Consider the following 13,104-nt stretch of genomic DNA (forward strand, 5'->3'; position numbering starts at 1 on the left):
CGCAGGGATAGGAAACACATACATATACAAATAGGTATTTCATGTGGGTCTTTCTACAGAAACCATCATTTCAAATTTAATTCTCTCTTAGAAAAGGACAGAGATATATTTATGTCTTTTTCTATCTCATGCGTCTCGTTCGCCAACAACTTCGAGAAGCAATTAAAATTTAAAGTCAATAAATAATTAAATTATTTTTTTTAATTCACGTACTGTATTAAATTTAAGTCCACCTCACAATCGGACATCGGTTCGCGAAAGTCGTTCCCGAACGAGAGCATGAGATAGAAAAGGACAAATATTTCTGTCCTTTTCTAACTTGAAAAAGCAAGAAAGGTAAAGGTGTTTCTACAATAGCTTGATACATAACGGGTGTTTTCGACGTCGTCGGTCGTACCGGTCAGTTGCCACAAAAAGGTGCTTATTTGAGACTATTTAGGTTAAACTAAATAGTCTCAAATAAACAGTTTGAGCACCTTTATGTGGCAACTGACCGGTATGACCGACGACGTCGAAAACACCCAACATGTCATTTGGCAAAAATTTGTATTTGTATATTGTGAACTCAGGTTATGGTCACACGACTTTTGGAAAAATCATTCTTGTCTTTCTCTCTCTTATGACAGAAGCAGTTTGTCTCACTACATTTTCTTACTACATATCTCAAAAACGGGAAATGTAGAGTGAGACAAACTTATGCCTCTGCCATAGAAGTGAGAAAGACAAGAATGGTTTTTCCAAAAGTCATGTGACCGTACCTTTAACCTCACAGTTAAATAGACCTTCAGCCAATAGAATGTTCCTAACAATGGAAATCATGCTAATGGAGCATTCTTATTGGCCTAACGGTTTCTGCTTCCGTTTCAAGCCACTACTCCCACTGATGTGATATAGGCCTAGGGACTTTCAACTTTTCTCAAAGAAAAAAATTCAAAATGAGGTTAGTTTCCATCGAAGTCGACCTTGAATGATATTTATTTATTCTCCTGTATAATTATTGTGCTATTATTGCAGAACATAGTGGAATAATTTTTGAAAATTTCATTAAAGACTTAAGGACTAACTGAAATTCTGTTTATTTAACTTAATTAAGTGACTCCCTCTAATTTACACATCTCATTTGCTTATCGTCTTTTTATCAAAGGGAAAAGTAAAAAAAGTTTGCGAGAAAAAGGAGAAAAAGTGAATAATAGGAAGTTTGCCTGTTTTCTACGCATTGCTAGTGCAGAACGTGCAAAAAGTTAAAATTTCTGTCCCCCGTAACATAAAATACAGTTTCAGCGGATATAGCGGGGTAGCCATCTTGACCATATCGTGTCTCTCGTGTCTCTTGACTGGGAAAAGGGACATTTATATTTTCGGCCATTTTTGTTGCGTCGACGTCAGTTCGTAACGACCAAGTCTTTTGTCGCTATTCTTTTCCAAATCTATTAACTAATTTTATTCGTTTTGTGAAGAGTTTCTTGAATAAGTTCTGCCTTCGGTTTGTTAAAAGCTAAATAACGTTTCCCTAACAAGGCCAGGAAAATTACGCACTGAGGAGGAGTAATATGAGTAATGCAGCCAACCAAAATGGATCAGGTCTAGAGCAGCAAGTAAGTCCAAGATTCTCACTTTTCTCACTTTTCGCACTTTTCATGCCACACGCAGCTCGAGGTTCGTTAGGAAACTCATCCGAAACGAGTTTCAACAATGAGTCTCTTTATTTCGTCGCGTTGGCTTTGCACGAACAGCATTAAAAGAGAATGTCAAATTTCAAAAGTTATCAAACAAGAGCATGATGAAGCTGTTCGCGAGCAGGAGAATTTTATGTATTTTCTTTCTATGATGTCCTATAACTGTTTTTATTAGTGCCCAATGCTTCATCGTTTTTTCTTACTTTCCAAGTATAGAAATATAAGTCATTTTAAGGGGCCTTTAAATTTTTCGTTTTTTTAATTACAGGGTTAAGTAAAATTAATATTTTCTTATAAAATCTTACATCGTGAAAAAATAAATAATGCAGTCGTATCAAGAAATGTCAAATTATGAACTATCTTTTAAGGAGAAAAATCCTTAAGAGCCTGCTTTTTAAAAATTACAAAAATTTACACTCATTAAGTAGGTTATGTGTATAATTCGCACTTTTTTCATCGATAAAAATAATAGATAATAACAAGTACGTGATTTCTTGTGAATTACAAAATCTTATGAAATTCTTAGTGATTTATCAGTTTTATAGGTTATGCTATGAAGTTTTCAAAAATTATCGATTTCCTGTGAACGAGAGAGATTAAAATTACAATCAGAAAAAGGAATTCTATTCTATTCAGCGTTTTCAAATTTTCATTTAACAGATTTTTTTATCTTGAATAGATTATTTTGTAAATGGAGTAACTTTTATTGCATCAAATATTCTTTCGTTTCTATGTTCATAAAGCAACATTTTTATTTGACGTTGGTAACTTCAGCTTCACCACAATAAAACTGTTAAATGAATGACATTCAACAATTCTTTTAAAGATGCTTTAAAATGTTTTTGGAGCAAATTCACAGAGTTTCAGAAAACCAACTTTTTGGAGTCAAAGCAATTTTATTGTTTATCTATAAGATACAATAATTGCTCAAAATTGTTTAAATACTCATATCTTTGAAACGATTAAAGTTAAACAAATTATGTTTTTTTTCATTCAACTCAGAAAATGATACACTTGAAATAAGTAATAAACATGTTTACGACATTTCGTTAATTAACAAAGTTACATAAATAAAATAAGCTTATTTTCAGCGCGGTGACCAAATTAAATGAAGTTCGCACTTTTATATATAAAAAATAACTTTTTTCTTAATAGGATCAACTGCAACAAAAATGATCATTTCTGCTATTAACGTGTTTGTATTTAACTGAACTTCAAGTATTGGTCATTATTGAGGGAGGTGTACAGATCATTAATATAATTTGAAAAATTTGTAAGTTTAAAGCGAAAAAAGGAGTTCATTAATTACCATTGTCGTGACAGAAAACAAGGGGAGCCCTGGAGTCCACAAAAATCGTCTTAAAAATAAATCCCAAGAATTTTTTGTTAAAATATGATTGTAAAATGCGGATGAATCTCAAATTGCCAAAAATTTTTTTTTGCAAGAATATCAAGAAAAATAAAATAAATATAGTAATAATAATATAAATATTTGAGGTTCATCCGCATTTTACGATCATATTTTAACCAAAAATTCTTGTTGATATTAACCCTTTAACACCCGAGAAAAACATAGAAAAGATATAAACTAATGAGATGCCATTCCTAAGGTTTTCGGGGGCGCTGATTACGAATTTGATGTCAAATTGACATTTTGACAGTTGACAGCTGTCAAACCAACTGTCAACTTTTGTAAAACTGATTTATTTTTTATAAAAAAGACTTTAAAAGGATTTTAGAGGTCGCTGATTACGAATTTGATGTCAAATTGACATTTTGACAGTTGACAGCTGTCAGAAGAACTGTCAACTTTTGCATTACTGATTTATTTTTTATAAAAAAGACTCCGTAAAGGGTTTTCGGGGTCGCTGATTACGAATTTGATGTCAGATTGACATTTTGACAGTTGACAGCTGTCAAAACAACTGTCAACTTTTGTAAAACTGGTTTACTTTTTATAATAAAGACTCCAAAATTGTTTTCGAGGTCGCTGATTACGAATTTGATGTTCAATTAACAATTTGACAGTTGGAAGCTGTCAAACCAACTGTCAATTTTTAGAAGAAGTAATTTTGTTTATGCAAAAGTGTCTATAAAATGAGCAAAAATTGTACGAGTTATAATTATTACAAGAGTTGTGTTAAAATAGGGCTACAGGCGAAGATTTACCAAAAAAATCTATCGCATCTTTATCGGAACCTCGAAGGTGATGTGGATTACTGTTCACAAACGAAATTATTATTTTTTTCTTTGTTATTATGTCAGTATTGTCTGCGTATTGTCAATTGGATATCAAACTCGTAATCAGCAATGTAAAAACCCTTTTACAGACATTTTTAAATAAACCAAATTACTTCTTATAAAATTGACAATTATATCAAATGCCAACTGTTAAATCATTAATTTGAGTTCAAATTCGAAATTTGAGACCCTAAAAACAGTTTTCCCTCACTTTTATTAAAAAGAAATCAGTCTTATAAAAGCTGACAGTTGAGTTAACAGCTGTTAAATTGTCAATCTGACATGAAATTCGTTATCAACGACCCCGAAAACTCTTTTGGAATCTTTTTTATACAAAATAAATCTGTTTTACAAAAGTTGACAGTTGTTTTGACAGCTGTCAACTGTCAAAATGTCAATCTGACATCAAATTCGTAATCAGCGACCCCGAAAACTCTTTTGAAGTCTTTTTTATAAAAATTAAAACAGTAATGTAAAAGTTGACAGTTTTTCTGACAGCTGTCAACTGTCAAAATGTCAATTTGACATCAAATTCGTAATCAGCGACACCGAAAACTCTTTTGAAGTCTTTTTTATACAAAATAAATCTGTTTTACAAAAGTTGACAGTTGGTTTGACAGCTGTCAATTGTCAAAATGTAAATTTGACATCAAATTCGTAATCAGCGACCCCGAAAACCTTAAGAAACTTTTCCTTTCTTTTTATTAATTTTTTAATGTTCGTATAATGTAAGACAATTTTGCTTCGAAGTGTGCGCCATCTAGAATACGCCATTTTTTAATTTTTGCAAATTTTTCAAAATGGCGACGATATTTGTATTCAGTGGTTCAAAACACTTAACATAGTGAGCTTCAAAAAATTTTTTTGACTTCAGCGTCTGTACATGAGCTAACTGACTTTTTTAAACAATTTTTCCGATTTGCATAAACATTTTAATATTTTTTTATAATAAAAAATTTTTTTTATTGTTTACTTTAATTTTTTTTTGGATACCTGGACCGATTCTGAGGAAATCAAGTCCAACCCGGTGAAAAAATATTATTATTTAAAGAAGTTACAGTGGTTTTTGTAAGTGGGACATATATGTCCCGCAGGCGTTAAAGGGTTAAAATAATAAAAAATTATTCATGTAAAGAAGAAATCATCTCTTCTTACATCAAAAACGTAAAAATTAAAAAAATGTTCTTTAGAAGATGTCAAAAAATATTAAGCAGGGAATATAGTTACACAGGAAAAAAAAGTCTGACTCCGTTTACACCTTAAATTCAGCCCATGTATTTCACATAAGTCTATCCTTGTTTAATGGGGCTGACTCCGTTTACACCTTAAATTCAGCCTCGAAAACAGGCTAAAAGTAAAACTTTTTTTTTAGTGTGTATGCAGCGCGACATACGCATAAGGTGTTGAATATTTTATTTAAACAATCGTTGCAAATAACTGGAATACATTTTTTTTAAAGTAGAATTGTATAAACATTTGTGTAAAAAAAACTAACACTTTATCTTTATTTTTATAAATGATATTCATTTGTTAATTAATTTTTATAAATATTTATTTATAAAACGTCAATTTATCCAGAATACTTCATATTGGGCTCGTTGGATGCGGATTTTCTAATGCTTTACAGTAGTAACTTCAGAATTGCGTTAACTTTATTTTGTTGTAAAATTAAAATTAAAAAAATAAGTTTTTTTTTACTCCTGTATGTTAAATTATTCAGGGTGTCTAGCGTCCGGGAAAAACGGGAAAACCGGGAATTTGCCGGGAATTTAGTTCGACCAGGAAAAACCCGGGAAATTGCCGGGAATTTTTGGAAATTTTCTTTTTTTTTTTATTAAAATATATAAAAAAAATTTCAATTTAAGGTAGTTCTCCTGCTGCTACTCTTTTAAAAATTGATTTTCGATAGATTTTCTTCAAATTTTGAGGAAATATTTCTTCGGATGCCTTTTAAATGTGATAGAAACTTCAAAACCTTTTGCCATGTCAAAAAACGAGATATTGTGGTTGACATTTTTTATTTTTAACATAAACGCATGGAAAAGTGAAAGTTTGAACTTGAATAAGTCAAAATTTAGCATCGCAAAGGGTTTTGAAATTTTTACCACATTTAAAGGGCACCAAAAGAAACACTTCCTCAAAATTTGAAGAAAATAAATTTTTACAAGAGTAGAAGCCAGAGAACTACCTTCAGTCTTATATTTTTCAAAAATGAAAAAAAGATATATTATAAGTATATAGGCAATTTCACGTTAAATTTCAGTCCACATTTTCAATTAGGATGAAAATATATTATTGTAAATCTATTTTTTCATTTTTTATAGGTAACCAAATTTTTGGATTTTTAAAAGTAGACTCTAAAATCTATAACTCTAAAACTATTGAATTTAGAAAACTTATCTAATACATACTTACATATAATAAGGATAGTTTGCAAAAAATATTTTGGTCCCCCTATAGAATAGAAAAATAAAGGATACGTATACCTTTTTTCTAAAAGGAATAAATAAAATATAAAGTAAAGAAGAAGAAGAAGAAGAAGGAAATCTTTACTTTTCTTTACTTTATTATACTTGGCTTAAAATGAAAAAGGAGTTATACACTCCATATACTATAAATAAAATATACTTGTGACGTAGAATTGACCGTATATTATTATTATTTATATAATTGTTGCATACATTTTTAACATTTTAAAGACTTCAATTAAAAGTTTAATTATAAATCCTAATATTTTTAACTTATTGCAGTTGAATGTCAGTGACTTTTAATGTAAATATCTAAAAGAAGACATAAATGCCATTGGGTATTGCAAAATAATTCAGAAATAATCATTTATCCACAAATATAAAAAAAATAATTGCAATTTCTATTATTTGAACTTTTGATTATCTGAACCAGATCCTGCCTGAATTAGTTCGTATAATTCAGTTTCCACTGTATTTAAAAAATTATGAAATATAATAGTATAGTCATTAATGTCTTAAAAATAAATCCGGGAATAATTTAGTTTTAGGTCCGGGAAATCCGGGATTTTGCCGGGAATTTGAAAATCATAATTCGCTAGACACCCTGCCAGTTAAAAAATAAAAAAGATTATTTTTGAACATATTTCAAAGCAAGAATGTCAGTAAAGTCAGGGAAATGTCAGGAAAAAATTGTTTGTCAGGGAAATTAAGAAAATTGTGACTTTTTTCGACTCATTTAAAAAAATTGCGACAAAATACCACAATTTTTAGTAAAAAAAAGTACAAGTTATTTTGATTTTTATAATGTGGAAAATAACTATAAACAAATCTTTTTGAATAGTTGAAATTTTGTAAAATTTAATTGAAAATAATTAATTTATTTCAAGTCTTTTGTTACAATTTTTGAAGAATAAAAAATCTTTAAAGGTAAATTTAAAAATGAGAATTAATGAAAATTAGCTTCTAATTTTTTAAAATTCAATATTTTCAATTACATATTTTCAAAAATTCAAATGTATACCAAAAAAAATCTGTCCGCGCAAGCGCGGACACATTCTCATCCGCGCTTCGCGCGGGGGCTCGCTTCGCTCGCAAGTTTCAGCGCGCCTCGGGGCGCGCGAATATTGATCGTCGCGCTCCGTGCGTTGTTGCGCGCAAATTGCTCGCGGCGGTCTGCAATTGTTGTGCATTATTTGTGTTTTTGTTCTTGTTTCCTATTATATGTTTCATAAAACATTTTTTTTCTTAAAGTTACTACGACTTTAAGGATTACATTCTCATCACATGTTTTTGTTTGCTGATGATTGCGAGATAAAGTGGATTTAAATGTATATTTTTGGTCTTGATGATTTAAATTGTGAAGTTATTTTTAATTATACTAACTCTCTTAGCAGAAACATGATTTGCAGAAGCAGCTAAAATATTCTTAAAGTATTAGTATTATTATAAGTTTTTTGTGTCGTGTAGACCGGAGCGTAATGACTAACTTTTCACTCTTTGTCGATTTACTAGGACATTTTTGTTTTAATTAAGTGTTTATCTCCTAAAAAGTTACTCTGGTATCTTAGCTTTCTTTTAAAAAAACGAACGTCCCTATATTACGCTTACTTTTTTTCTATAATAAACGTACAGTTCGTCGGAATCGTAGGTTGCTCTTTATACATAGCCTGTTGCATTAGCCAACATGCCCTAGGGGTACTTGGAAAATATTTTTTAATTTTTATCAATACTGTAAGTGCACGGAGAAAATTTATTCCTGAAATTTTACTGAATTTAGTTCGGTAAAACTGGGATGAAGTGTCAAAACAGTAATTTTTCAAGAACTAGACTGTAAAAGAAATTGCATTGAAAAATAATGTAAAAATCATAAAGCTCACCATACATGTATTAGCGCTTCAGTTACAGTTCGGTAAAACGTAAGCCAAGTGCTCGCTACATTCATATTTATTGAATAGTTCGGTAAAACGTAAGATAAAGTCTTCGGTAAAACTGACGAGTTGCAATTTATTGAATAGTTCGGTAAAACGTAAGATAAAGTCTTCGGTAAAACTGACGAGTTGCAATTTACTGAAAGTTCGGTAAAACTTGAAGAACAAAAATAAAAAATAATGTTACTTCAGTAGATCTATATTAATACTGCCGTAACTCTCAATTTACCTACTTTAATCACTACCTAAACCCCCTACAATTGTTTACGAACAAATACTAATTGATACGCCTGCCTACAGTACATTCTAAACGCATACACTAATACACACATCGCACGCTTTACATTATAATGCTTCAGGAAGTTTGAACTGTCCTTATATATTAATCTCAATTTTATTTCACCGCTTGTGAGAAAGATTCAAATTAATAAACTATCGTTGTACAAAATTAAAAATTATTTATATTAATGAATCATTTCTAACTATATTCAAGGTCAATTTATGAAATATTTTTTAATTATGTTTTTATTAATATAAAGAAAAATGTTTAAATTTGTATTTAATGGAATAAAACAATAATATATAAAAATCCTTATTATTCTTAAATTTTTGTGTTTAAAATTAAAAATATACATATTAAAAGTGCAAGTTGGAAATTATTAAATTAATTAATAGAAAATTAATCTTTCTGAAATATTAAATAATAATTGTGAGGAATTAAAAAGCGAAAAGGAAATAAGCAAGTAAGCAAATAAGGCATTAAGTAAGCAAGAAGGAAAAAAAGCAAATAAGAAAGTAAGTAATCAAGAAGGAAATAAGAAAGTAAGCAAAGTAAGCAAGGAGGAAATAAGCAAGTAAGTAGGAAATTAGGAAGTAAGAAAATCAGTAGGTAAGCAAGTATGCAAGAAAGAAATAAGCAAGTAAGTATGCAAATAAGAAAGTAAGCTAGTAAGCAAGCAAGGTATTTCCTTTTTGCTTACTTGCTTACCTACTTATTTACTTACTTACATACTTACTTATATGTTTAATTGCTTACTTATTTATTTCCTTTTTGCTTACTTACTTATGTTTACTTGCTTACTTACTTACTTACTTACTTACTATTATTCATATTTAATTAAAATGAATAAATTATATGTTAAAAAAATAAGTACGTTATTGCCATTTTATATTTTCTTTTTACATGATTTAAAAGCATTTATTACATATTTGGCAATTAATAAGTGTTTAAAATAATTAATTAATTGAATTTTAATTTAAATAATAATAAAATGATTATTAATTAAGTCTAAATAAGTTGGAAAAATCAACTATTAGTGTGAAAGTCTTTCATTTGACTGCGGGACACTTGAAATAAAGTATTTCAATCCAGAAAACTAAAACTTTAGGCAAGTCAAGGAAGTTTTACCGAACTATTCCTGAAAACTAACACTTTAAGCAAGTCAAGAAAGTTTTACCGAACTATTCCTGAAACGTTAGTGCCTATCAAGGAGGTATTTATTTAATTTACATTAAACGTTCAGTTTCAATTTTTTTTCAACTTTTACAGTACTAGTTCTTAAGGAATAAAGATATCACATTAGATTTTAAATATTGTTACCGAAAAAATAATACAAAAATTATTAAAAATTACGATTATGCTACTATATCCCAACTTTATTGAAAAATTCGGTAAAATATAAGGAACAAATTTTCTCCGTGTGTTAATCAAAAATCTCAAATTGACCCTCAAAAAATGTTTCAAGCTTAAAACGCGATTTTAGTTTCTTTTTTAAAGTTATTTTAAAAAAATTAGAACGAAAAAATGAAAATTTTGAAAAGTTACTTTCATATGTGAAATACAGTTTTTCTACTATATTTCTTACAATAGTGATTGAATAATAAATAATCAAACTTTGTAGAAATATACGTATATACGTGATTTGTAAATATATATCAAATGTATGATTAAAAACATGTAAATCTGGATACAGTGAATGTGATAGTTTAATTGTTATAAGAAAAACTTTAAATTTACTGAAGATTTAAAAATGAACAATTAGATAAATTTTCTGCATGATTTTTTTAAAAGAACGTCCAAGCGCCTAAACTTTCGGTAGGACCTTCCGGCAGGACGCGCCTCTTACATAATTTATTAAATATATTAACAAATATTGTTATTATATGTTATTTTGAGCTATTGAACAAGAAATTCACTTAGATTTTGAAAAAATTGCCATTTTTAATGCTATACAAATATTTGAATAACTTATAAAATAGTAAACGTTTTCTAAAGCTTCTCTTCTTAATTTAAAGGTCATTTTCAACAATATGAGAATTACTTCAGGTATTAACGTGTATTCTTTGCTTAGAAATTGTAAGCAAAGCAAAGGTAGGATACCCAAATTAGAACAAAATAATAATAAATAGCACAGCATTTCAAAAAAAATTTTGAACTAAGAAAATAAAAACAATCCTCCAAAATTTACCCATCGTTTTAACAAGCAAAAATAAATCACCTCCACTAAGATGAGAAAAAAATTCGAAAAAAGTTTTTAAAAAATAAAGTTTTCCAAAAGTTATCGTCGGACAGACAGACAGACGAACAGACAGACACCATCGCCGGACCATGTTTTTTGGATTCAGGGCACCTCAAAACGCAAAGATTTCATAAAATTAGCAAATAGTATATTAAGCAACAAGGTACGTAACGGCAGCCTTTAAATCCCGTGTTACTTACGATATTTTTTATTCCAAAGGTACAAAAGTGGCGATTTAAGATAGCAGACGACAGAGAGTAAAAGTCATTCACTTGTTCGACTTGTATGAAAATGGCGGCCTTTTTTTTCCATGAGCAAAAATAACGCATGGGACTAGCTGTTTTTTTTGCCCATGGGAAAAAAGGTCGCCATTTTCATTCAAGTGGACAAATAAATAGCTTTTAGTTCCTGTTGGCTGCTATCTAAAAGCGCCTATTTTGTGCCTGAGGTATAAAAAGTCAATTTTTCACCAAATCTAATACCTCCTCATATGTGATGAGAATGTAAAAAACCATTTCCAACAAGATAGGACCATGAATTAAAATGTAAAAAAGGGTGAGACCAGCCAAACTGTATAAAAGAAATTTCATTGATTTTCTAAAATGTTAAAACTTTTATAAATATATTTTAGTTATAACATTTTAGAAAATCAATAAAAAATTTTTAACCCAGTTGAGCTAGCCTGACCCAAAAACTTAAAAAAAAATAATTTTCTATGAAAAAATGTTGTAGAGAAAAGTTGTTTGTATTTGTCTAATCTAAACTAATATAAAGTTAAAAATAATGAAATTTGAAAAAATTGAATTTTCAAAATTTTGAAACTACTGTAGTTTGCGTAGTTTTCGACGAAAATGTCTGGCTAACGAACTCGATCTGTATTTTAACACTAACTTTGTGCATGCAAAGTTGCAAGTTGATGCAATAAGTTTTTCAAGAGTTATCGTAGGGACACCATTGCGGGACCTCAAAACGTAAAGATTTCATAAAATTATCAAAAGTCAATTTTCGACCAAAACTAATAGGGGAAGTGCGCCGGTTGTGGGCACCCTCCGGTTGTGGGCACCCCTACGTAAACTTCGACGGCAAGCAGACTTTACTGAACTAAGTATTGCAAGTCGTAATCGTTGACAATACGGACTTTTCGTATTGATAACGAAACAAATATATGCATTTGTGTAATAGCTGTGAGCATAATAAAGAAAATTTGCATTAAATAAATAAAAAAGTAATTTTGTATTGTTTTCGAAGAGCAACATATGGGTGTAGATACGTTCAGAAAAAAAGGGTTTAATTTTTTTTTTGCAGTGTTGTCATTATATTTTGTGATTTACCTTCGTGTTTAACCAAAATCCTGCATCACAAAATGTGTTGGTCTTTTTAAAAATTGACTTTCATTCCCGGTTGTGGGCACCTTTATGTTAAGGAAGCTCTACCATCTGACAATGATGAGGACTACTGTCTCATCTATCTAAACTTTCTGCCAAGGAAAGTGACAGCCGCAAACTCCATTAAATGCGATGAATATAGTCGTTCAGTGCATTAGAAGTGCGTTATGTTATGAGTACTAGCTACTTCACATGCAAGCATTATGCTTTTGTTAGCGATGAGCATAGTGTGAAAACGTGTCATCATTTTTGTTCTTTATCCCGGCAAATTCTCTTAAAATAAAGAAACTTTCATTTCTTCTTTATTTGTGTTGGTTTCCTTTAATATTTTTCCATTTTTAGCGGATTTTTCAAGGGTGCCCACAACCGGGTACAAAATTTTTTTTGTCAAAAAATTCCCATTTCACTAAATTTCTAATAAAACTTTTTTATTTAAAGGAATCAATTTACTTCCTTCACTGACAGTCACCTTAGACCTCTAGCTTTAAATTCGTACACATATATTTGTATAATATGCACATGGAAAAATGTTATGAGGCAAAAACAAAAAGGTGCCCACAACCGGAACACTTCCCTTACTTTCTCATGTGATGAGAATGTAATAAAAATTAGTTTTTTGGAAATAACTCGAAAAGTTTAGGGTTTAGCAAAAAGTTGTCAACAGCAAAGTTGTAGATGATGCAAAACTGAGAAAAAAAGTCTCTGGTAGCAAAATCGCATATGCAATAATGTCGGAGATAATGGAGTCGGAATATTGAATTTTTTTCAAAAAAGCGCACAAAAAATATAAATAGAGAGTGGTTTTTCCCAAAATTACAACTTTTTTGTGTACAATTATGTTTTTCGAGTATTTTAGGGTGAGAATATGTCAAAATCAATTAACGGAC

At 29.8% G+C, this 13,104-nt stretch overlaps 1 protein-coding gene across 1 annotated transcript in view; it reads left to right on the forward strand.

Annotated features, from left to right (window-relative positions):
* Positions 1-925: 925 nt before the first annotated feature.
* The window catches only part of LOC122499977 (ATP-dependent RNA helicase bel), a 33,383-nt gene continuing 21,204 nt past the window's right edge, over positions 926-13,104 (forward strand). Inside the window, exon 1 of the mRNA XM_043608600.1 lies at positions 926-1,595. Within this exon, the coding sequence (XP_043464535.1) occupies positions 1,551-1,595 (45 nt within the window). The 5' untranslated portion in view covers positions 926-1,550. The remainder of the gene's footprint in view (positions 1,596-13,104) is intronic.

The sequence above is a fragment of the Leptopilina heterotoma genome, unplaced genomic scaffold (assembly GCF_015476425.1).
Source record: "Leptopilina heterotoma isolate Lh14 unplaced genomic scaffold, ASM1547642v1 Lhet_180, whole genome shotgun sequence".
NCBI classification, from domain to species: Eukaryota; Metazoa; Arthropoda; class Insecta; order Hymenoptera; family Figitidae; genus Leptopilina; species Leptopilina heterotoma.